This window comes from Budorcas taxicolor, chromosome 11 (assembly GCF_023091745.1).
Source record: "Budorcas taxicolor isolate Tak-1 chromosome 11, Takin1.1, whole genome shotgun sequence".
Taxonomy (NCBI): domain Eukaryota; kingdom Metazoa; phylum Chordata; class Mammalia; order Artiodactyla; family Bovidae; genus Budorcas; species Budorcas taxicolor.
This window is the reverse complement of record NC_068920.1, coordinates 59,304,033-59,329,236: the sequence shown is the minus strand read 5'-3', so window position 1 is coordinate 59,329,236 and position 25,204 is coordinate 59,304,033. Positions and strand designations below refer to the sequence as shown.

The window sequence follows — 25,204 nt, the reverse complement described above, 5'->3', positions numbered from 1 at the left end:
GAGACATTACTTTGCCAACAAAGGTCTATCTAGTCAAGGCTATGGTTTTTCCAGTGGTCATGTATGGATGTGAGAGTTGGATTATAAAGAAAGCTGAGCACGGAAGTATTGATGCTTTTGAACTGTGGTGTTGGAGAAGACTCTTGAGAGTCCTTTGGACTGCAAGGAGATCCAACAAGTCCATCCTAAAGGAGATCAGTCCTTGGTGTTCATTGGAAGGTCTGATGCTGAAGCTGAAACTCCAATACTTTGGCCACCTGATGCAAAGAGCTGACTCATTTGAAACTACCCTGATGCTCGGAAAGATCGAGGGCAGGAGGAGAAGGGGACGAGAGAGGATGAGATGGTTTGATGGCATCACTGACTCAATATACGTGGGTTTGGGTGGACTCCAGGGGTTGGTTATGGACAGGGAGGCCTGGTGTGCTGGGAGCTTCATGGACAGGGAGGTTCATGGCATCTCAAAGAGTCGGACAGGACTGAGCAACTGAATTGAACTGAACTGAAGTTAGTCACTCAAGTCTGACTCTTTGTGACCCCAAGAACTGTAGCCCGCTGGGGTCCTCTATCCATGGAATTCTCCAGACAAGAATACTTGAGTGGGTTGCCAGGGGATCTTCCCAACCCAGGGATCAAACCCGGGTCTCCTGCATTGCAGGCAGATTCTTTACCAACTGAGTCACCTGGGAAGCAGTTTCTGTATTTTCTGGTTACACAAAAGGAGCATCTCATTTCAAATCTACATGTTCATGGATGATTATAACAGTGCATATAAAAATATATTAAATTTTACCTTTTGTTAAATGCAGAACTGTAAGAAACTCTTATGATAGGAAAATCTTAATAAGGAGTTTTAGAAAGCAGTCTATATTTTGTTTTCTTTTTAAATAAGATGTGTATCATGAAGGATTTAAAAATCAGTGAAACATATAACAAACAGTAAAGAATGAATAAATAAATGAGTATAGTTTAAGTTTCTTTTTTTAATCTAAATTTTCTATAGTGTATACATATTATTTTTAGAGTAATAAAAATAACTTATTTCTAGGTTAGTCACACCTATGTTTCTACTTACACTTAACATCTGTGGCAAAATTTTTCTAAAAATATATAATTAATTTCACATGTGCAATGTGTAAAACACAGGCCTTTTGTTCAGAGTTCCAAATTGCATTCTGTGGGCCAATGCAGCAGAGATGGGTCACAGTGAGCGGATTATGGGGTGGTGGAAGGGGCACTGAGGTGCTGGAATCCTGATTTGTGAGGAGCCTCTTTTCTGTATCCCACTGCTTTCTATGAATTAAACCATGGAAAAGCATTGCAGTGCACTGGTTATTGTCTCTTGACTGTTAGCTCCAGACTCCAGCAAAAGAAACAAATTCTGTCAGAATAATTACTCTTCTGACATGAAAATCAAGAAACACTTCCTAACTCAGAATGCATAAAGGGTTCATACATCAACATTTATAAACAGTGAGTCAAATTATCTTGAAGGTGAAGTGTATTTTTGAACTAACACTTGCTCAATAATGTCAGAAAATGGCAACAGAAGTTGGTGGCCAAAGGAAAAGTCAAGATCCTAAAGAGAAGTCTACTTTTGGCCATAAATGTTTTTAATTGTTCAACATTAAGAATATAGCCAGTCTGGCTGAAATATGAGATAATGAAAGTTATTATATAAAAATTCCTGCCTAATATCTTTCTTAGTGTGTCCAAATAAGCCAAACAACTTTCTACATTTTCCTCATCACTTAAGAAGTATTTTTATAAATCAATTGCTCTCTGTATGCAGAGAATTGCTTGTTGGTAAATTCTAATTTATTCAGAATGAAATTTAGTGTTTATAAGCAGGGTGGCTTATAAAGTGATAGAGTCTATCTCTACACTTGGCTGCAGCAGAAGAGCTAAACAAACATGAAAGAACAGAATAGGTTTCAGAGGTGAGTCCAGCCCTCCTGACCATGGCTCCTGCAGCTCCATCAGAAGTTCTGAGAAGTAATCATTTATATTCATACATTTTCCCTATTGCCTTATTTACATGGTGTTAACATTTTAAATGTAAATAATTGAGAAATAGATAACCTGCATGGGAAAGAATCTTTAAAAAAAAAAAGATTGGATATATGTGTATGTGTAACTGATCCACTTTGCTCTACACCTGAAATTAATACAACATTGTAGATCAACTATACTTCAATAAAAAATAAAAATGAGAAAAAATAAAGAAATATGAGAATAAAATACAATGCTGACAGAAAGAAAATATTGATAGAAAAAGTGATACAATCTAAATTCCCATCCCGTTACCAACTACGCAGTCACATATAATCAATTTCAACCTTGTCATTTTCTTCATAGTATATAATTTTGTATATAATTTTCACAGGTGATGATTTTTCCTCAAATTTATGTGCCACATGTGAAAGGCAATTACTGTATTTTACAAACAAAAATTCTATTTGAAAAAATGATTCATAAATAATAATGTATATTCTAATTATAATGTAAGTTTTAAGAGATTGTTCACTGAAGCTTCTCCAGGATTGAGATGTGGCTTGCATGTGTTAGCCATTAAATAAGTATTTGGTGCATGAATAATGGTTTCTGGTCTTCTACTTCATCACATGATTTATAGTCTAGCACAATTTTTAAATGTAGGAATATGTTTCTCAAAAGTAGACAGTAAGAACCAGGGAGGGACAATATCTATTGTGTACACCATCATATTGCTGAAGCCTGACAGTACCTTTGTGCTCAAAGGACAAACTCAACTTTTGGATGGCAATCATTATGATGGTGGCTCCTGTTTCTGAATAGGCCTCATGATAGTCACCAGAGAAGTGAGTTAATTTGATGCCTCTGTTCTGAGGCGGGTGCACTTTCTCCCAATGTCTGAACATGTCCTTCCCTCTCCCAATGGAGTACTGCACCTTCATTACATGGAGCCCCAAACACAGGCCGCGTTCATCATCTCTTTTGCTGCTTCTCATAAAGAGGAACAGATTGGCATTCATATTATTTTAATAAAAATCTAGGACTGGGAGCATTTAAAGGAATGCTATTTTTCAAGGCAGCCAACTGGTGATACTGCACATTTATTTTCAGGAACCAGAAACTATACTTCTAAAGTAATGTACTGTGTTGATACACCATAGGCACTCAATAGTATTACTGAGTTGAAATACAATTAACTTTAAATGGATTTTAAATTAAATTATGTAGTTTTGAAATTAATTTATAGACTGATATGCATACTGACAATTAATTCTTATGAATCAATCATTATTTAGCACTTTCAGGAACTACATGCAATAAAAATAACTTGAAAGTTACAATTTCTGTCCTTAACAGTTTATAAGTCTTTTAACTGTGTATTATTCTATCTTTATGGTAACAGAAAGATACAACATTGCTGTCATATCAATGAGTCAGACAATGGGAATAGTGAAACATTTAAGAAAGACACTATCCAGAATGTTCATTGTTGCTGTTGAAAATTATCTATGATTGTGGTTAATTGCTTTTGGAATTTTGATCAAAATTAATCTGTTCAATTTTCTGGCTCTCTAGGTAAAATTTCATCGTGCAATTACATAAATCAGTGTGACCTGGACTTCTAAAAAAACTGGAGTTAGAAAGATAGAAGTAATTTCTGAATTTTCAGTGAGTGATGAATGTTTTGATTTCTGTTTTAGTAAAGAAAAGGTCTTACCATAGCTGTCATAGGCATCCTCACTTACTCCATGACCATAGTCATAGTATTCAGGAACACTGCAATAGATTTAGACAGTAGTTAATGTTACTGTATTTGGGAGGAATCATCCCCAAAACTAATATAGAATTTGAAATCAAAATGTGTACTAAGGTAATATCCCAAGAGTCTCTAGACATAAAACACATATTTGAACATAAATAATAATAGAATAATATTCACTGAATAATACAATTCTAACAAGAATATTCAGTAAGAACAATACAGTTTATTGACAAAAAGTGCTATAGTTTTCTCATCCCACATTAATACTTTTTAACAAATCTCTATCCTCCACTTATATAAATCAAATGTCCTCTAAAACACAAGTATGAGGCTTCAAGAGAAGAATTAGGAAAGCAATATTTCCTAGAAAAAGTGCTACACAAGATGACAATCTGGCCAATTGTGTGTAACCTTTAATGCAATTAGCTTAAGAAATATACATAAATTTCATCTTCACTTTCATACACTAAAATTATACTCCTCTCCAACTTTTTCACAGCATAGCTCCATAGGTTTCTCACATATATAAGCTATTTTGTCTCACTTAATATTTTGCTAGATGCTTAGCCTAATGCAACCAAGTTATAATTTTTAAAAATACTACACAAAAAGTGGAAATTATTTAAACTAACCTAATATTTGGATAATTAATGTGTATTTTTTACTTAAGAATCCACAATATTTTTGGTACACTATATTTTTTCACTCCAGCTCCTTCATCTAAAGATTTCTGCTTGAATAAATTTATACTTATGTACATAACATTTATATGTGAATAAATTTTATGTATAAATTTATAGATTATATCACAGTTATGAATTCTTTTCAAGTATATAAAAGGGTGACAAGAAAAGGGCTTAATATCAAATACCAAATTGTATAAGGGTTGAGGGTGTGTGATAAATTGCCAAAGGGTTAGGTTGGAAGGAAGAGAGGAAGACCTAAAATTATTTGCTTGTCTTTATTCCTCAAGACAATCCCATAGGCCTAATTTTATAAAACACTTGAGACTTCATCAATAGTAACAAATAGTAGAATAGTGGAGGCAGAAGATAGGATTAGTGAAATACAAGATAGAATGGTAGAAATAAATGATCAGAGAGAAAAAAAAGAATTAAAAAAAATGAGGACAATCTCAGAGACCTCTAGGACAATATGAAATGCTCCAACATTCGAATTATAGGAGTCCCAGATGAAGAAGAAAAAAATAAAGACCATGAGAAAATCCTTCAGGAGATAACAGCTGAAAACTTTCCTAAAATGGGAAAGGAAATAATCACCCAAGTCCAAGAAACCCACAGAGTCCCAAACAGGATAAATGCAAGGCAAAACACCCCAAGACACATATTAATCAAATTAACAAAGATCAAACACAAAGAACAAATATTAAAAGCAGCAAGGGAAAAACAACAAATAACACACAAGGGGATTCCAATAAGGATAACTGCAGATCTTTCAATAGAAACACTTCAGGACAGGAGGGAATGGCAAGACATACTTAAAGTGATGAAAGAAAATAACCTACAGCCCAGATTACTGTACCCAGCAAGGATCTCATTCAAATCTGAAAGAGAAATCAAAAGCTTTACAGACAAGCAAAAGCTGAGAGAATTCAGCACCACCAAACCAGCTCACCAACAAATGCTAAAGGATATTTTCTAGACAGGAAACACAAAAAAGGTATAGAAACCCGAACCCAAAATAATAAAGTAAATGGAAACAGGATCATATTTATCGATAATTAGCTTAAACCTAAATGGGTTGAATGCCCCAACCAAAAGACAAAGACTGGCTGAATGGATACAAAAACAAGACCCCTATAAATGCTGCGTAAAAGAGACCCACCTCAAAACAAGGGACACACACAGACTGAAAGTCAAGGGCTGGAAAAAGATATTCAATGCAAATAGAGACCAAAAGAAAGCAGGAGTAGCAATACTCATATCAGATAAAATAGACTTTAAAACAAAGGCTGTGAAAAGAGACAAAGAAGGACACTACATAATGATCAAAGGATCAATTCAAGAAGAAGATATAACAATTATAAATATATATGTACCCACCATAGGAGCACCACAATATGTAAGACAAATGCTAGCAAGTATGAAAGGGGAAATTAACAATAACACAATAATGGTGGGAGATTTTAATATCCACTCACAACTATGGAGAGATCAACTAAACAGAAAATTCACAAAGAAACACAAACTTTAAAGGATACAATAAACCAGTTAGACATAATTGATATCTATAGGATATTTCACCAGAAAACAATGAATTTCGCCTTTTTCTCAAGTGCTCACAGAACCTTCTCCAGGATAGATTACATCCTGGGCCATGAATCTAACCTTGATAAATTCAAAAAAATTGAAATCATTCCAAGCATCTTTTCTGACCATAATGCATTAAGATTAGATCTCAATTACAGGAGAAAAACTATTAAAAATTCCAACATATGGAGGCTGAACAACACACTACTGAATAACCAAAAAAATCACAGAAGAAATCAAAAAAGAAATCAAAATATGCATAGAAAAGAATGAAAATGAAAACACAACAACCCAAAACCTGTGGGACACTATAAAATCAGTGCTATGAGGAAAGTTCACAGCAATACAGGCATACCACAAGAAAGAAGAAAAAGTCAAATAATTAAACTAACTCTACACCTAAAGCAACTAGAAAAGGAAGAAATGGAGAACGCCAGATTTAGTAGAAGGAAAGAAATCTTAAAAATTAGGCAGAAATAAATGCAAAAGAAACAACAGAGACCATAGCAAAAGTCAACAAAGCCAAAAGCTGGTTCTTTGAAAGGATAAATAAAATTGACAAACCATTAGCCAGACTCATCAACAAACAAAAGGAGAAAAATCAAATCAATAAAATTAGAAATGAAAATGGAGAGATCACAACAGACAACACAGAAATACAAAGGGTCACAAGAGACTACTATCAGCAATTATATGCCAATAAAATGGACAACGTGAAAGAAATGGACAAAGTACATTAGAAAAGTACAACTTTCCAAAACTGAACCAGGAAGCAATAGAAAACCTTAACCAACCCATCATAAACACGGAAATTGAAAATATAATCAGAAAACTTCCAGCAAACAAAAGCCCAGATCCAGACAGCTTCACAGCTGAATTCTACCAAAAATTTAGAGAAGAGCTAACACCTATCCTACTCAAACTCTTCCAGAAAACTGCAGAGGGAGGTAAACTTCCAAACTCATTCTATAATGCTACCATCACCCTAACACCAAAACCTGACAAAGATGCCACAAAAAAGAAAACTACAGGCCAATATCACTGATGAACATAGATGCAAAAATCCTTCAAAAAATTCTAGCAATCAGAATCTAACAACACATTAAGAAGATCATGCACCATGGCCAAGTGGGCTTTACCCCAGGAATGCAAGGATTCGTCAGTATCTGCAAATCAATCAATGTAATTCACCACATTGACTAATTGAAAAATAAAAGCCACATGATTATCTCAATAGATGCAGAGAAAGCCTTTGGCAAAATTCAACATCCATTTAAGATAAAAACTCTCCAGAAAGCAGGAATAGAGGAACATACCTCAACATAATAAAAGCTATCTATGACAAACCCACAGCAAACATTATCCTCAATGGTGAAAAATTGAAAGCATTTCCCTTAAAGTCAGGAACAAGACAAGGGTGCCCACTTTCACCACTACTATTCAACATAGGTCTGGAAGTTTTGGCCATAGCAATCAGAGCAGAAAAAGAAATAAAAAGGAATCCAAATTGGAAAAGAAGAAGTAAAACTCTCACTGTTTGCAGGTGACATGATCCTCTACATAGGAAACCCTAAAGACTCCACCAGAAAATTACTAGAGCTAATCAATGAATATAGTAAAGTTGCAGGATATAAAATCAACACACAGAAATCCCTTGCATTCCTATACACTAATAATGAGAAAGTAGAAAAAGAAATTAAGAAAAAAAATTCCATTCACTATTGGAATGAAAAGAATAAAATACTTAGGAATATTTCTACCTAAAGAAACTGAAGACCTATATATAGAAAACTATAAAACACTGATGAAAGAAATCAAAGAGGACACTAATAGATGGAGAAATATACCATGTTTATGGATCAGAAGAATCTATATAGTGAAAATGAGTATACTACCCAAAGCAATCTACAGAGTCAATGCAATCCTTATAAAGCTACCAGCGGTATTTTTCACAGAGCTAGAACAAATAATTTCACAATTTGTATGGAAATACAAAAAAACTCATATAGCCAAAGCAATCTTGAGAAAGAAGAATGGAACTGGAGAAATCAACCTGCCTAACTTCAGGCTCTACTACAAAGCCACAGTCATCAAGACAGTATGGTACTGGCACAAAGACAGAAATATAGATCAATGGAACAAAATAGAAAGCCCAGAGATAAATCCACACACCTATGGACACCTTATCTTTGACAAAGGAGGCAAGAATATACAATGGAGTAAAGACAATCCCTTTAACAAGTGGTGCTGGGAAAACTGGTCAACCACTTGTAAAAGAATGAATCTAGATCACTTTCTAACACCATACGCAAAAATAAGCTCAAAATGGATTAAAGATCTAAACGTAAGACCAGAAAATAGAAAACTCCTAGAGGAGAACATAGGCAAAACACTCTCCAACAAAAATCACAACAGGATCCTCTATGATTGACCTCTCAGAATACTGGAAAGAAAAGCAAAAATAAACAAATGGCATCTAATTAAAATTAAAAGCTTCTGCACAACAAAGGAAATTATAAGCAAAGTAAAATGACAGCCTTCTGAATGGGAGAAAATAATAGCAAATGAAGCAACTGACAAACAACTAATCTCAAAAATATACAAGAAATTTATGCAGCTCAATTCCAGAAAAAAAAAAAAAAAAAGATGTAATCAAAAAATGGGCCAAAGGACTAAATAGACATTTCTCCAAAGAAGACATACGGATGGCTAAAAACACATGAAAAGATGCTCAACATCACGTATTATCACAGAAATGCAAATCAAAACCACAATGAGGTAACATTTCACACCAGTCAGAATGGCTTTGAATGCAAACTAGTACAGCCACTATGGAGAACAGTGTGGAGATTCCTTTAAAAATTGCAAATAGAACTGCCTTCAGTTCAGTTCAGTTCAGTCACTCAGTCGTGTCCGACTCTTTGCAACCCCATGAATCACAGCATGCCTGAATAAAATTCAGATTAAGTTTAAAAATATGGTAACTGATGCATTTGTAATTTCTACAAAGTTATATTAATTTTCAATCAATTTTAAATACATAAAAGATTTATTTAGAAACAGTAAGCTGTTTTATTGGCTCTATTGTTTCCATTTCATTATTTCAGAAAGTTATATTGCATTATATTTATTTTAATTTATCATGTTGTTTAAATATGTTACATATAAGTTAAATGTGGACAAATGAATGAAAGCACAATGTGATTATTTACTTTGAATGGGCATTATTATTCAACCTTATATTTTAGAAAATGTAGCAATCAAAGTTTGTAAACACACTGTTACAACTAGAGATGCGTTAATTAAAATTAGGATAATTATTGGCGATTTGAAACTTGATACTTTATTACTCCAGTGGTTAGAGCAGATATAAATTTCCTAGTACCTGGTATATATGTAAAATCATGATAGAACACATTACCTGCCTTAATCCATGTCTAGTTATTCATAAAAAAATTTATACAACATTTTAGCTTTTTGACATCAAGACTTAGACATTAATACATATTTAGAAAAAGTACATACAATTTCTGACAGGAAAATGCCAGCTTAGTTAATTAATGGTTGATTGTAAAACTTAAAAAATCAGAGGTTGAAAATTTCAGAGTTTTTTTTTTTTTTTTTTGGTGGGTAGAGAAGCATTTTACCTTAATTTAACAGTTTACTAAGACAACTAATTAAATGGAAATTAACACAATAGAAAAATAAGATAAAATTTAGTTTCTGGGGAAAGTTTCACTATAATCAAGCTAATTTTTGAAGTAAGTTCTTAGTAAGCCCATCTGTGTCATGATGAAACTGCCATTCCCATTGTGCTTCTCATCCAGCACTTGGTGCTCATGTTCCTGTGGTCAGAGCAACTGCACTGATGCTAGGATAAACCTGTTCACAGGTCAGTGAGACAAACCAAGCTTATAAACAAGTTTTTAGACATTCAGTTATTGTGAATAGAGACATTGGCGGTAAAAAAATAAGATCTCTGTTCTATAGGTTTGTGTTCATATAATCAAATCAATTCGACCTGTAAAGTTGGGAGGAATACAGGATGCAATTTGTTAAAGAACAACACTTACTTAACTTTTAAAACTATGTACTTTGGTAGGATGTTAAAAAAATATCAGAGATGATTAAACACTCTACAGATACACCAGAGATCGTTGTGGCCTCGTAAGATTAAAGCTTTCACATTCATAGTTTTCAGTTCATTTGGTTTATGCCTTGTATGTATTCCAACATTTTGCTAATTCTTGACTAAGCTGTAGAATTTGGATATAAAAGTAGAAAACATAGATGACTATGAATTTCAACTAAAGCTTTACTGACTATTTTCTGAATTGAAGAGAAATAAAACAAAATAATATTTCAGATGAAAGGATAAAGGGATTTAATTAATGTAATAATATGAATGATTCATAACTATCCAACTATTCTTAGTGCTTAAGTGGGTTCTGTTAATATTTGTTTCTTCAGCATTTACCCTGAAATTTTGTTCTATTGTGCATTTACACTGTATTTCCAGAAATAACTGTTAAGTAGAGATACATTTTAAGCCCAACCCCCACCTTCAAATCGAAAATTGTTAGTTCCTTTATTTTTAATCCATTTACATTATGATCAAGCCCTTCTGTTAAATTCAATAAAGCTTCATACAAGTGCTATTTATAAAGCTCGTGAATCTAGTGTATAGATTAATGGGTAAAACACATAGATTTATGAATCAGTTCTTCTCACCAACCACAACTTTTCTGTGTCATCCAGGGCATTAAACAAACACTGGTGGGACAGAGACATTAAAGACCCTTCACCAAATAGCTCAAGACTTCACAGCTTCCTTCAACATCACGTTACTGTAATGTTACCTGATAATTCTCATAGCTGTTCCCAGGTCTTCCTTTGGCAGTCATCTCCTATTATTTCCAACACTGAATGTTCAGACTGCCAATAGGATCGACTTTATTCTTACATTAGAGAATGCCACCTATTTGCTAATAGATTCTTACAAATAATTTCCATTTTGACATCTTTTCTAGAACAAAATTTAATTTCTCATGGAAATTAGCTGCATTTTTTCCCTTCTCTCAGCACTCAATATATTCTTTGTTGTTCAATCACCCAGTCATTTCCAATTCTTTGCAATCCCATGGACTACAGCGCACCAGGTTTCCCATCTCCTGAAGCTTACTCAGACTCATGTCCATTGAGTCAGGGATGTCATCCAACCATGTTGTCATCTGTTTTCCCCTTCTCTTCCTGCCTTCAATCTTTCCCAGAGTCAGGGTCTTATCCAATGAGTCAGTTCTTCACATCAGGTGGCAAAAGTATTGGAGTTTCCACTTCAGTATCAATCCTTCCAATGAATATTCAGGATTGATTCTTTTAAGATTGATTGGTTTGATCTCCTTGCAATCCAAGGGACTCGCAAGAATCTTCTCCAACACCACACTTCAAAAGCATCAGTTCTTTGGTGCTCAGCCTTCCTTTTGGTCCAACTCTCACATCCATACATGACTACTGGAAAAACCATAGCTTTGACTATAGGAACGTTTGTCGGCAAAATATTTTTTTATGCTTTTAAATGCTGTCTAGTTTGGTCATAACTTTTCTTCCAGGGAGCAAGGATCTTTTAATTTCATGGATGCAGTCACCATCTGCAGTGATTTTGGAGTCCAAGAAAATAAAGTATGTCACTGCTTCCGTTGTTTCCCCATCTATTTGCCATGAAGTGATGGGATTTAATGCCATGATCTTACTTTCTGGAATGTTGACTTTCAAGTCAGCCCTTTCACTTTTCTCTTTAACTATCATCAGGAGGCTATTTAGTTCTTCTTCACCTTCTGCCATAAAGGTGGTGTCATCCGCATATATGAGGCTATTGATATTTCTCCTGGCAATCTTAATTCCAGCTTGTGTTTCATCCAGCCCAGCATTTCACATGATGTATTCTGCTTATAAGTTAAATAAACATGGTAACAATATACTGGCTTGACGTACTCCTTTCCCAATTTTGAACCAGTCCATTGTTCCATGTTTGGTTCTAACTTTTGCTTCTTCACCTGCATATAGGTTTCTCAGGAGGCAGGTAAGGTGATCTGGTATTCTTTAATTTTTGCTATCTCTGCCTATACATGTAACAGTACAATAACCAGTATAGATACATTCAGTCTATTTTGTAAAACACTAAAAATGAAACAAATGGCACTGGAAAAGCCTGTATGGAAATCACAGTCTCACAGAAAAGCCACTAAGCAAATGATAAAGGGTGACTTATTGGTTTTTCATTCATCAAATGACAAAACTGAAAAGAAGAAGAAATTAAGTACTCAAATGAAAATGGAGTGAAGAAGACTTAAGGGCAAGTCACTGGCACCAAGCAAAGTTCATAGGTGATTAAAAGCATGGTATGGGCAGCTACTCCTTCAGACCAGGTGCAGGCAGGTGAGAGCTAGACAGGGTGCAAAAGGAGGCAGGGGCCACATCTTGAAGGACCTTTATTAACCATGGTAAAGAGTTTGGATATTATTTTAGGAAACATTGAAAACAAGGAATGATTTAAAAAGGGAACATAAGCATTTCTTTTCTTAGGCAAATCCCTCTGTTGGTGGTGTGTTTCCTTCTAGTTGTTGTAATCATCATTAACAGCCACAGTATCAATCATATAGTAGGTACTCATATATTTATTGGAAAAATGAATACCTGTACAATGAATATTTCTCTTCGCAACTGCTTTCTCCCTTGTGTTTTTCCGTCTCTATTTTCTTTATATCTATGAGCTTGGACTTTTTTTGTTGTTAAAACATGTGAGAAAATTCACGTATTAGTATAAATTATTTGAAGATAATTCACAACTATTTCATTTCATTAGATGTCACATTCAGTAACTGCAGCTTGAATTGCCACACATCTAGTTTTTTTTTTTCCCCTTACAACTTCACAGATATTAAAAGGCAAGAAAAGAGGTTAATTCCAGGTTAACCTTGCAGCAGTTTAAAAAAGTATTTTGGAAGATTTGGTGGATCTTGAGAGTGATACATATATTAAGCCAGATGTTTTGGAGGCCCAAACTCAAATGCATGGGTTATAAACTACCATGATTTGTTTAATTTTCTTTTGCTAATATTTTTAATAACACTTATAGTGAAAGACAGAATCTATATCTATCACGTTATTTCCTTATTGAGTTAAATCTTCTTTTCTATTTTCTAAATATTTTCACCACCTGATTTTTAGAACTGAGAGATTTAAAATGGAAAGGGGCTTTAAACAAGAAATTAGGTCATTTGTGTTTTGAAATTCTCCTATCCTTCCTTCCTAGAAGCCATAATAACTGTAATAACCATTAAAAAATTAATAATTTTGTCATACTTAATACATCCCAAAATTTGCTAGGTTAAAATTGTCATATTTAATCATAACAACAATTTTTGAGTTAGTCGTATTGAGCAAGATACAGAATAGATAATCTAGATTTATCTGCTTAAGTTACTTGTCCTAAGCTAACCAGATCTTTGGTGGTAAAACTGGAATTGAACCTTGGTGTATCTGATAACAGAATTCAGTGGACAAACTATACTTCATGCAGTCCATTATATCTATTCAAAAGATCATTATCAACTTATCTACATAGTACTAGAAAGAAAGATGGGAAATAATTTACCTAATGACATTTTGATCTTGACTTAACTGTGATTAGGAAGATCAGATGAGTTGTGAGAATCCCTCTGCATTTACCCGTCCTCCTCCTAAAAAAAAATCCCAACTATGATAAAGAACAAGGGCCTGACCCAAGCGCACAAAATTCTCAAAACCCTCTTAATCTCCTGCTCAACTATTTCCTCTTCTAGGAAACCTTCTCAGATTCCAAATAACCTTATGATGTGTTCCAACAACTCTATTTACCTCTCACATATATATCACTGTCATTTTTGAATTTCACTTCTCTGTGTGCTAGTAATTATTTACCTGTCTTTCCAAATAAAACTTTATTTATAATATTCAGGGCTCTTTGGACCATCATATATTTACAGGGAGTAACCCAGTGCCTTATATATAGTAAATGCTCAAGAAATGTTGGCCAACTGAGTAAACTGATATCTTGGAACTGATGAGTTTTATGTTAATTTCAGTTTAAACAGCTAACTTCTAACGTAGTTATCATTCAACAATCCATTGCATTGGTTACAGCCCTCACTGCCAGTGTATTCATCCCTTGACTCCTCTTTCTATTTGGAGATTCTAATGCTATCTTATTCCACAGAGCTCTTAGCATGTGGTTCTATTTAGAACAAGGTCTCCATTTTTTTTTAACCAATTTATTTTATCCTTGCTTAACATAACCTCAATTAGAGTTAACTATTTATCTATCATTCCTAGGTTATTTTAGTGGTAAAGAATCTGCCTGCTAATGCAGAAGTTAGAGACTCAGACTCAATGCCTGGATGAGGAAGATCCCCTGGAAGAGGAAATGGCAACCCACTCCAGTATTCTTGCAGGGAGAATTAAATTAACAGAGAAGCCTGGTGGGCAAGAGTCCAAGGGATCACAGAGTCAGTCATGACTGAGCATTTCAGCCACATTTATATATTCATCTATCTATCTATCTAAAGATTTCAAGAGGTTTGTATTAGGAAAAGTAGATTTGGTGCTTTCTTAGAAAACTTATATGTAGCAGAATAAAAGATTCTATTCACCTACAAAAGAATAGCACACAGGTTAAGGAACTTAGATAAGATGCCTTTAAACCGTTGCAGGCAGTTTGAACCTGGGGTTTCAAAGTATAGAGATTTTGACTTTATTATTCTCCTTTTCAATTTCTCATGGGATTGAGGGTAAAAACTTTGTTTTCAATGCACTGTAGCCTGCCAGACTCCTCTGCCCATGGGATTTTCCAGGCAAGAATACTGCAGTTGGTTTCCATGCCCTCCTCCAGGGGGTCTTTCTGACCCAGGGATCAAACCCACATCTCCCGCATCTCCTACACTGGCATGCAGATTCTTTACCACTGAGAAGCTACCTAGAAAATTGTGACTACATGAAATCATTCAATAAATATTTACTGAACAGCAATGTCATCCTGAGGATACAAAGAGGAGTTATATTAACATATTACTTAGATATGTTGGAATAATAAGTGTAAGTACTACAAGGAAGTATGGGCTTTCCAGATGACACTCAGTTCTGTCTAGTTGCTCAGTCATTTCCGACTCTTTGCAAACCCTGAACTGTAGCATGCCAGGCCTCCCTGTCCATCACCAACTCCCAGAGTTCACCCAAACCCATGTCCATCAAGTCGGTAATGCCATACAACCATCTCATCCTCTGTCATTTCCTTCTCTTCCTGCCCCCAATCTTTCCCAGCATCAGGGTCTTTTCAAATGAGTCAGCTCTTTGCCTCAAGTGGCCAAAGTATTGTTGTTTCAGCTTCAACATCAGTCCTTCCAATGAACACCCAGGACTGATCTCCTTTAAGATGGACTGGCTGGATCTCCAGATGGCACTAACAGTAAAGAATTCACCTGTGAATGCAGTAGATATAAGCGATATGAGTTCAATCCCTGGGTCAGGAAGATCCCTTGGAGGAGGAAATGGAAATCCACGCCAGTATTCTTGCCTGGAGAATCCCATGGGCAGAGGGCTACTGTCCATAGAGTTGAAAAGAGTCAGATAGAACTGAAGTGACTTAGCACACGTGTACAAAGAAGTACAAATAGATGAATATTGTGCATATTTCCAACCTACTTTCTCTTCATTTATCTGACAAAATTTACTGAGAACCTATTATGTACCAGGAACCATTCTAAGTGCTAAGGACTACAGCAGTGAACAAAATAGACAAACATGCCTGCCCCCACAGAGTTGAGAAGTAAAAAAGTTTAATAGTCATAAGTGCCAAAGAGAAAAGACTAAAGCTGGAAGTAGGACATCAAGTATTCAAATAGGGGATAAAATCATAGTTAAAATGGTCAAAGGAGTGGCCAGAGGAGGTTGGCATGTTGCCAATCACTGAGTTAGACACAACTTAGCATTGAGCAACAACAAAAGTCGTCAAAAGTGATTTTCTGATAAATCAGTATTGAACTATTGGCTCTTTACCATCAGCTCAGATGGTAAAGAATCTGCCTGTAATGCAGGAGACATGGGTTCAATCCTTGGGTCAGGAAGATCCCCTGGAGAAGGCAATGACAACCTACTCCAGTATTCTTGCCTCAAAAATTCCATGGACAGAGGAGCCTGGTAGGCTACAGTCCATGGAGTCATAAAGAGTTGAACATAACTGAGCAACACAGTAATATTAAAGAAACACCTGTAGGAGACAAAGGAGCAAGTCTTAGAAATTTAGAGGAAGAATATTCCAGACAAAAACTAAAAAGACCATGAAGTAGGTGTGTGCTTAGGGCATTTGAGTAATGGCAAGACAGCTAGTGTGCCAGGGCAGAGGTGAATTTCAGGAGATGAAGTTGGAAGAATGGTCAAGGTGATAGATGCTTTTCCACACCCACTCATACATGTGGTCCTTCCCAAGGCTGTCTCTCGAGTTCATTTCCTTATCCTCTAATTCTTCACTTTTACTTCAGATCCATTCCCAAGACTCCACTGATCACAAACTAGGTAATGTCTATATAGAAGTTCCTACCATAAAAACAATGTTTGTTAGATTCTCCACATTAACATCAATTAGTACAATTGGTTCAAAGTATTAGTTATCATATTGTAAAAGTTAAAATGTACTTTATCATTATAATATTAGAAGCTAGTTATTTAATTTAAATCTAAAGCAACAGTGATTCCTAAAAGGCATTATTTGAAAGCAACCAAATGTACTTGAATTTTGATAACAGACATTATAAATGAGTGGTGGTCTTTAAACTCATTGTCATGATTAATACTAATAGTAAATAGAATAAAGACTCAAAATATTTATTAGGTCACTAGCAAATATTTTCAAGAGTTTATAAATGAAACTCTCTTAATTATTAATCTGAATGCAGAGTTCCAAAGAATAGCAGGAGAGATTTTTAAAAAAAAAGCCTTCCTCAGTTATCAATGCAAAGAAATGGAGGAAAACAATAGAATGGGAAATATTAGAGACTTATTGAAGAAAATTAGAGGTACCAAGGGAATATTTCATGAAAATATGGGCACAAAAAGGACAAAAATGGTATGGAATTAACAGAAACAGAAGATATTAAGAAGAGGTGGCAAGAATACACAGAAGAACTATACAAAAAGGATCTTAATGACCTAGATAACCACGATGGTGTGATCACTCACTTAGAGCCAGCCATCTTGGAGTGTGAAGTCAAGTGGGCCTTAGTAACCATCACTAAGATCAACTCTAGTGGAGGTGATTGAATTCCAGTTGAGCTACTTCAAATTCTAAAAGTTCTATAATGTTGTTAAAGTGCTGCACTCAATATGCCAGCAAATTTGTAAAACCCAGCAGTGGACACAGGACTGGAAAAGGTCACTTTTCTTTCCAATCCCAAAGAAAGGCAGTGCCAAAAAATGTTCAAACTATCACACAATTACACTCTTTTCACGTGCTAGGATAGCAAAGAAATGCTCAAAATTCTCCAAGCTAGGCTTCAATAGTACACAAACTGAGAACTTTCAGATGCTCAAGCTGGACTTAGAAAAGGCCAAGGAACCAGAGATCAAATTGCCTACATCTGTTGGATCACAGAAAAAGCAAGAGAATTCTAGAAAAACAACTGCTTCTGCCTTATTGATTATGCTAAATCCTTAGACTGTATGGATCACAACGAATTATGGAAAATTCTTCAAGAGACACTAATGCCAGACCACCTTATCTTCCTCCTGAGAAATCTGTATGCAGGTCAAGAAATAGCAGTTAGAACTGGACATGGGACAATGGACTGGTTCCAAATTGGGAAATAAATATATCAAGGCTGTATTTTCTTACCCTGCTTATTTAACTTATATTCAGAGGACATCATGTGAAATGCCAGACTGGATGAAGCACACACTGGAATCAAGATTGCAGTGGGTAACAATCTCAGATATAGAGATGATTCCACCCTTATGACAGAAAGTGGAGAGGAACTGAAGAGCTTCTTGATGAAGGTGAAAGAGGAGAGTGAAAAAGCTGGCTTAACAGAAAGAAAAACACCAATACAGTATACTAACACATATATATGGAATTTAGAAAGATGGCAATGATGACCCTGTATGCAAGACAGCAAAAGAGACACGGATGAGTATAGTGGACTTTTGGACTCAGAGGGAGAGGGAGAGGGTGGGATGATTTGGGAGAATGGCATTTGAAACATGTATACTATCATGTAAGTATCGAATCGCCAGTCTATGTCTGATGCAGGATACAGCATGCTTGGGGCTGGTGCACGGGGATGACCCAGAGAGATGTTAAAGGGAGGGAGGTGGGAGGGGGGGTTCATGTTTGGGAAGGTATGTACACCTGTGGTGGATTCATGTCAATCTACGGCAAAACCAATACAATATTGTAAAGTAAAATAAAGTAAAAATAAAAATTAAAAAAAAAAAGCTGGCTTAAAACTCAACATCAAAAAACAAAGATCATGGTATCTGATTTCACCACTTCATGATCACTAGATGGGAAACAATGGAAACAGTCAGAGAATTTATTTTCGTGGGCTCCAAAAGCACTGAAGATGGTGCCTGCATCCATAAAATTAAAAGATGCTTGCTCCTTGGAAGAAAAGCTATGACAAACCTGCTGCTGTTGCTAAGTCACTTCAGTCATGTCCGACTCTGCGACCCCATAGACGGCAACCCACCAGGCTCCCCTGTCCCTGGGATTCTCGAGGCAAGAACACTGGAGTGGGTTGCCATTTCCTTCTCCAATGCATAAAAGTGAAAAGCGAAAGTGAAGTCGCTCAGTCGTGTCTGATTCTTCCCGACCCCATGGACTGCAGCCTACCAGGCTCCTCTGTCCATGGGATTTTCCAGGCAAGAGTACTGGAGTGAGGTGCTATCACCTTCTCCAATGACAAACCTAATAGCATATTCAAAAACAGTGACATTATTTGCCCACAAATGTCCATATAGTCAAAGCCATTATTTTCCCAGTAGTCATGTATGTATGTGAGAGTTGGACAATAAAGAAGACTGAGCACCAACGAATTGATGCTTTTGAACTGTGGTGCTGGAGAATACTTTTGAGAGCCCCTTGGACTGAGAAGAAACCAAACAAGTCAATCCTAAAGGAAATTGATCCTGAACAGTCATTGAAAGGACTGATGCTGAAGCTGAAGCTTCAATACTTTGGCCACCTTACGTGAAGAGCTGACTCATCAGAAAAGACCCTGATGCTGGGAAAGATTGAAGGCAGGAGCAGGGGATGACAGTGGATGAAATTGTTGGATGACATCACCTACTCAATGGACTTAAGTTTGAGCAAACTCCAGGAGGTAGTGAAGGACAGGGGAGCCTAGTGTGCTGTCGTCCATAGGGTCGCAAAGAGTCAGACACGACTGAGTGACTGAACAAGTATGAAACACTTTTTGATATATCCAGTCATAAAGCAAAAGAGAACATAGGAAAGGAAACATAACTACATGTAATTGCCAATTATTAGTGAATTCATATATATAATTCAAAGATCATAATCTCACATTTTTAGAATTAAAATCATAGGGACTAATATCATTGGAATTAATAAGTGATTTAAATATGAAAAAATTTATAGCTTAAATTACTTAGCCACAATTGTGTACGTATTTTATAATTTCATTTTTTATTTAAGAATTTCTACACTTAGCAATTTGCCTTATTCTGAGGACAAAAGGAGGATTAAAATAAATAAATTAACTTTCCTTCACTAGAAGTTAGTGTTTAAGTATAGCTGTTTTCTTTGTTTAGTATTCACTATCTAAACTTGGTATAGCAAAACCAATACAATATTGTAAAGTAATTAACTTCCAATTAAAATAAATAAATTTATATTAAAAATGTATAAACCATATCAAAACTTTGAACTCTTCTGTATAACTTTTATTTCATACATTTCTAGTACAAAAATAATTAAAATGGATTTGAAAATGAAACTGAAGAATAATTTTATTCAAAAATTGAAGTATGTTGATAATTTTATGCATGTGTTAAAAAATATTAATTGATCCGAAGTCAGACGCCTGAAGTGCAGTGGGATGCTAGAAGTATATGAAACCATGTTCCTTAATCTGCTTTTCACAAACTATACAGTTGTCTACCATGCATATTTCCTTTACTGAGCTGCATTTTGCAGGGACTGGATACCATAAGACTTACTTGAACAGTCTGAATTGACTCACCTGTTTTAGGCTGATGTTTCTCATATATTCTGTTTATCTTAATAATATTGATGTCAACAGGTTATGTATCCTCTGTTACATGGCGTGAAAATTTTTGCTTAAAACAATTCAGTGTATTTCTCATGTATCATCCCAGAGATAGTCAAGAAGTAAGCTAGTTTTTGAAGCCAGGGCTTTGGACCTTTCTGTTACTATTTATTTTTGTTACATCAACCAAACTCTATGGTAAATAAGACCAGAAAAAAAGTAAGATAATCAAAGTTTTCTATTCCATAGAAATCATGTAATGAAAGAATATAAAATATTGGGAATTTAGTTAAAATAATAAAAAACATAAATAATAAGGCAGAGATATTAAAGTTGGAAGTAAGTATGTATTAGTAATTGAGATCTTGATTTACACATTTTAATTTTTTGTTTCCGATGGTACTCATATCATAGAGGTTATAAGCTTTGTCCTTTTGCTCAGGGTTAAAATACAAAGTCACACATGGCTTTTGTTTGTTCAGGGAAACGAAGACTTGTTACTTCTTTTTCTTTATTCAGATAGTTCATTTTTTTGTTGACAGTCTCGTTCTGGTCTTTGTTGGGAAATTACTTACAGACTCTAAAATCTATGTGCAAGGTGATCAAATGGACATTTGAATCTGTTATTTAAGTGATGTCTTAATGTTAAAATAAAAATCTACTTTCCAGAATGTAACTGTAAAAGTATTTTACGCAAGATTTCATGTGGGATACCTTAATGGTTGAATAATAAATTTTACCTCATAAAAATGAAAAAAATGTTAATTAAAATATGTTCCTTTTGGTGTGTACGTGTTAGCTAAAACATAAATACCTGTTTGTGTACTCTACTGTCAGTGGTTTTCAGAGATTTCTAACATGGGGAAAGAGAAATGATTTAGATTCTATATTTCTAAAACACTCCTTCAAAATTCATCAAGATCCCATAAATAGTTTCAAAGTATCTTTGAAATTTACATTTTATCTTTTTTTTTTAATTCATTGCATTCAACCATTCATATCACAGAAAAAGTACTGTGGTATAGAACAACCATGTTTTTGGATAAATAGAACATAAATATTTTCTTCTGAAATTAATCAGTAAACTAAATACATTAAACATAGATATACAGATAGATAACACAACAAAGCTCTGTGGATATTTTTCTGACTAGTTTTTTTTAATATAAATTATTTTTATTTTAATTGGAGGTTAATTACTTTACAATATTGTATTGGTTTTGCCATACATCAACATGAATCCGCCACAGGTATACACGTGTTCCACATACTGAACCCCCCTCCCTCCTCCCTCCCGTACCATCCCTCTGGGTCATCTCAGTGCATCAGCCCCAAGCATCCAGTATCATGCATCGAACCTGGACTGGCTATTCATTTCATATACGATATTATACATGTTTCAGTGCCATTCTCCCAAAGTCAAAGCTATGAGTATTGCATTCAAAAGTAACTTATTATAAAGTCCACCATTTCAAGATATCCTTTGTCTGATCCATGCAGAGGAAAATCAGCATGCCTTGTAAAAATGATACAGAATACACACACGCACACAAAAAGATATTTGGACTGCAATTTGAGAGCTGTTATCTTTAATTTTTATTGAACTGTTATTTGGACAAATCTCTTTGAACTCCATTTTTTCACCTTTATGGCAATGATTATATTTCTCTCAAGTATTAGTAAGAATCTGTGACAGCCCATGATAAGTGCTTAATATATAGCAGACAATAAATACTGATAATGGATAACTGTCTATCATTGAAGTCATAGATATAGAGGTCCTATTTTCTATATCCATAAATGTTGCAGTATTGATAGAGAGATTCCCATCTTTTTTCTTGAAATATGCTGAAATGTGAAATAACCACAAATACCCTCTTAAGTTTCAACTGATGGTTTTTGATATTCAGAGGATGAAATATAGGATGACTATTCATGAGGGAAGTGACATTTTTGTTATTCTCATAGACTAAGGATTAATATAAATGATACATATAAGGCATGTCGTATAGAATTATGATCAGCTTTGCAATGAATCCCTTTATAGAAAATAGATCTGTTGAGAGTATAGCCTCATGCCCTAAATGAGAGAGAAAAACATTTAGATATGCTTTTGTTTTCATGATTCAGCACTGTGCAGAACTTTATACAAATAGCCTTTTATAAACATTTTAATCATTTTTTCTAATTCAGGTTATATTTTTTGCCTACTTTGATGCTTTATTACACAAGTGAGGAATGAACAATTTTTAAATAAAACATTAATCTTCTGTTTCATTGTGTGGAATAATCATTACCTAGTAGCAATCATTTTCTATAAGAAAGACCTTCAACTGACTGATTAATTAAGTTCAGGAATACAGGACATTAATAAATGCACTGTTGCTCACTTTTGGTACAAATACCTGGGTTCAAAGCTATTGAACCCTAGCTTGAAATAGACATAATTTTGACTGTGTACACACATTTCTTTGGTTGAGTCATAATTCGTGAGTATCAAGATTTCAGTGCTGTAAAAATCAGTATAATTTCTAATTATTTTAATACTTAATCTAGTTGCCTTTGAGACTAAATTCATTGGTACAAGCTGCACTATGTCTACTTAATAATGGTGATTTATATTCTTTTCCATTTAAATCACAAATGAAACCTCATCTGCTTTGTGTAATGTCCCAAGACAACTTGCTACTTTTTAAAGAGTTATTTTCATGCTCTAGACTTTGAAATTTCAAATAAATAAGTTATTTAGTGTGTTAATCACGCAGTTGAGTCTGACTCTTTGGAATCTCATGTACTGTAGCTCTCCAGGCTCCTCTGTTCATGGGTTTTCCATGCAAGAATAATGAAGTGGGTTGCCATGCCCTTCTCCAAAGGATTTTCCTGATCCAGGGATCGAACCCAGGTCTCCCATGTTGCAGGTAGATTCTTTACTTTCTAAATCACCAAGGAAGCCCCAAAAAAGAAACAAGGCTACATTTATTCAGAGACTCTAAGCATATAATGTGAGTCAGGTGCTATCTCCATGCACCACCAGAGTAGCATCATGCTTTGAACTGAATTATAATCATGTATTTTCATGTCTTCCTTTTCTCTAATTCTTAGACTGAGTGATATTTCCTTAATACAGCATACTAGTCCCTTTTCTATTTGTGTTCTAATTATGCAACCTCTTCCCTATTACTCCCCTATTAATATACCCTACACCCTGAAATGGTGGAATGTGTCCCAAAGTTACAAATCGTTTCACAGCTGCATCCCCCTGACCATGGTTATCCTTCTATCTAGATGAAAATTCCTCTACTTCTTCACATAGGAAGGTGTTCATCCTCTTCCCAAGATCCAGCTCCACAGTCAGCATCTTATCAAAGCTTTACTCAGGGACTGGAACCAAGATAACAGAGGGGAAAGACATGGAGTCCATGTACCCCCACATCTAGGATACTCACCAGACTTTGGTGAGGGACCTCCAACAATCAGGAAGATAGAAAGAAACCCCCAGGCAATCAGGTACCATGTAGGATGAGGTGTCAAGGAGGAGAGGGGAAATTGAAGACAGAGGGGATCAATGCGGCTGAGGGGTGACTAGGGAGGGGAGAAATTCAGGTATCAGGAGAGGCACACTAGCTTCCAGGAGACTGACAAGGAAAGAGGAGAGCCTCAAGGGTTGGAGGATCAATTGCAGGAAGTGCCTGGAGTTCCCCATACACTTAACCCCAGGAGCCTCCAGAGGCCCTGGCCCTGGTCTTCTGCCCTCCAGGGATCCCTCCATTCTTCAGGGACCCTCTACCAGGGATAGGTCCTGTGGGTGTGAGAGGAAGAGGGAAGGAAAACAAGCCAGGCTCGCTGGGAGATGCTCCTTCAGGGTTTGAGGAGTGGGGGCCACCTGGTGTTCCCCCTCCCACTTGGCCCTGAGTAGCACTGAGTCCTCAGGTCAAAGCCCTCTGCCCGCCAGGACCCCCTCTGCCTTTTGGGACCCATCTGCCCTCTGACACCCTTCCTTTCTCTGGGGACCCCCTCTACCTTCCTGTCACTCATCCTCCTTCTGCCTTCTGTGGCCCCTTCTGCCGTCCAGGGTTCCCTCAAAGGGTACCCTCTGCCCATATATGTCTAGCAGATGCAAGAGGGAGAGGAGAGGATAAAGAGCCACCTGACCAGGAAAGAGGTGTGGAGGAACAGGAACTCATCAGGGGTCAACCCACCACTCAGCCCTGGGGTGCCCCCTGGTGCCCTGGGCCTGACACTCTGAAGGACCCCGTGGCTGGTTTCAGCCTAGCCCCCACTTCCCCAGGCCCACATAAGACATTTTCCTGAAGTGTGGGTCATGAACAGGAGCCCACCCCTGCCTAGACTCTTCCTCCACGTAAACTTGACCACTGCCTAAGCCCTTTCCTATTTAAGACCCACCATCAACAACCACAGATTTTTCTGACTTCCTGTTTTTTCTTTTAACTCTTTGCCAGTGGAGTTCAATTTTACCTTCCTGTGGTTGTTTCACATTTATTGTTATTTTTTTTCTTTTTCTGCTATTTTTCTAAAGTTATTTTATTTTTTATCTTTGTTATTAGTCTCATCCCTCTAGTCTTTATCTATTATATATAACATATATAATATTAATATAATTATTATATATATATATATTATAATATATATGTATTTCCCTCTCTTTGCTATTGGAGTCTGGTTTCATCCTCAAGGGGTTGTTTCATATAGACTTTTATATTTTCTAATGTATCTGTTAGTTTTCTAAATTCATTTTATTTTTATTCTTTGATATTGTTATGGTCCCTTTTATTTATTATTATTTTTTTCTTTACTATTGGAGTTCAGTTTTACTGTCTAGTGCCTATTTCATAGGTTCATAT

At 35.6% G+C, this 25,204-nt stretch overlaps 1 protein-coding gene across 1 annotated transcript in view; it reads right to left on the bottom strand.

The window, feature by feature from the left end:
• Positions 1–25,204, bottom strand: part of KHDRBS2 (KH RNA binding domain containing, signal transduction associated 2) — a 770,603-nt gene that overhangs the window by 25,172 nt on the left and 720,227 nt on the right. The window contains exon 8 of the mRNA XM_052649249.1: positions 3,713–3,771. Coding sequence (XP_052505209.1) covers positions 3,713–3,771 — 59 coding nt within the window. The remainder of the gene's footprint in view (positions 1–3,712; positions 3,772–25,204) is intronic.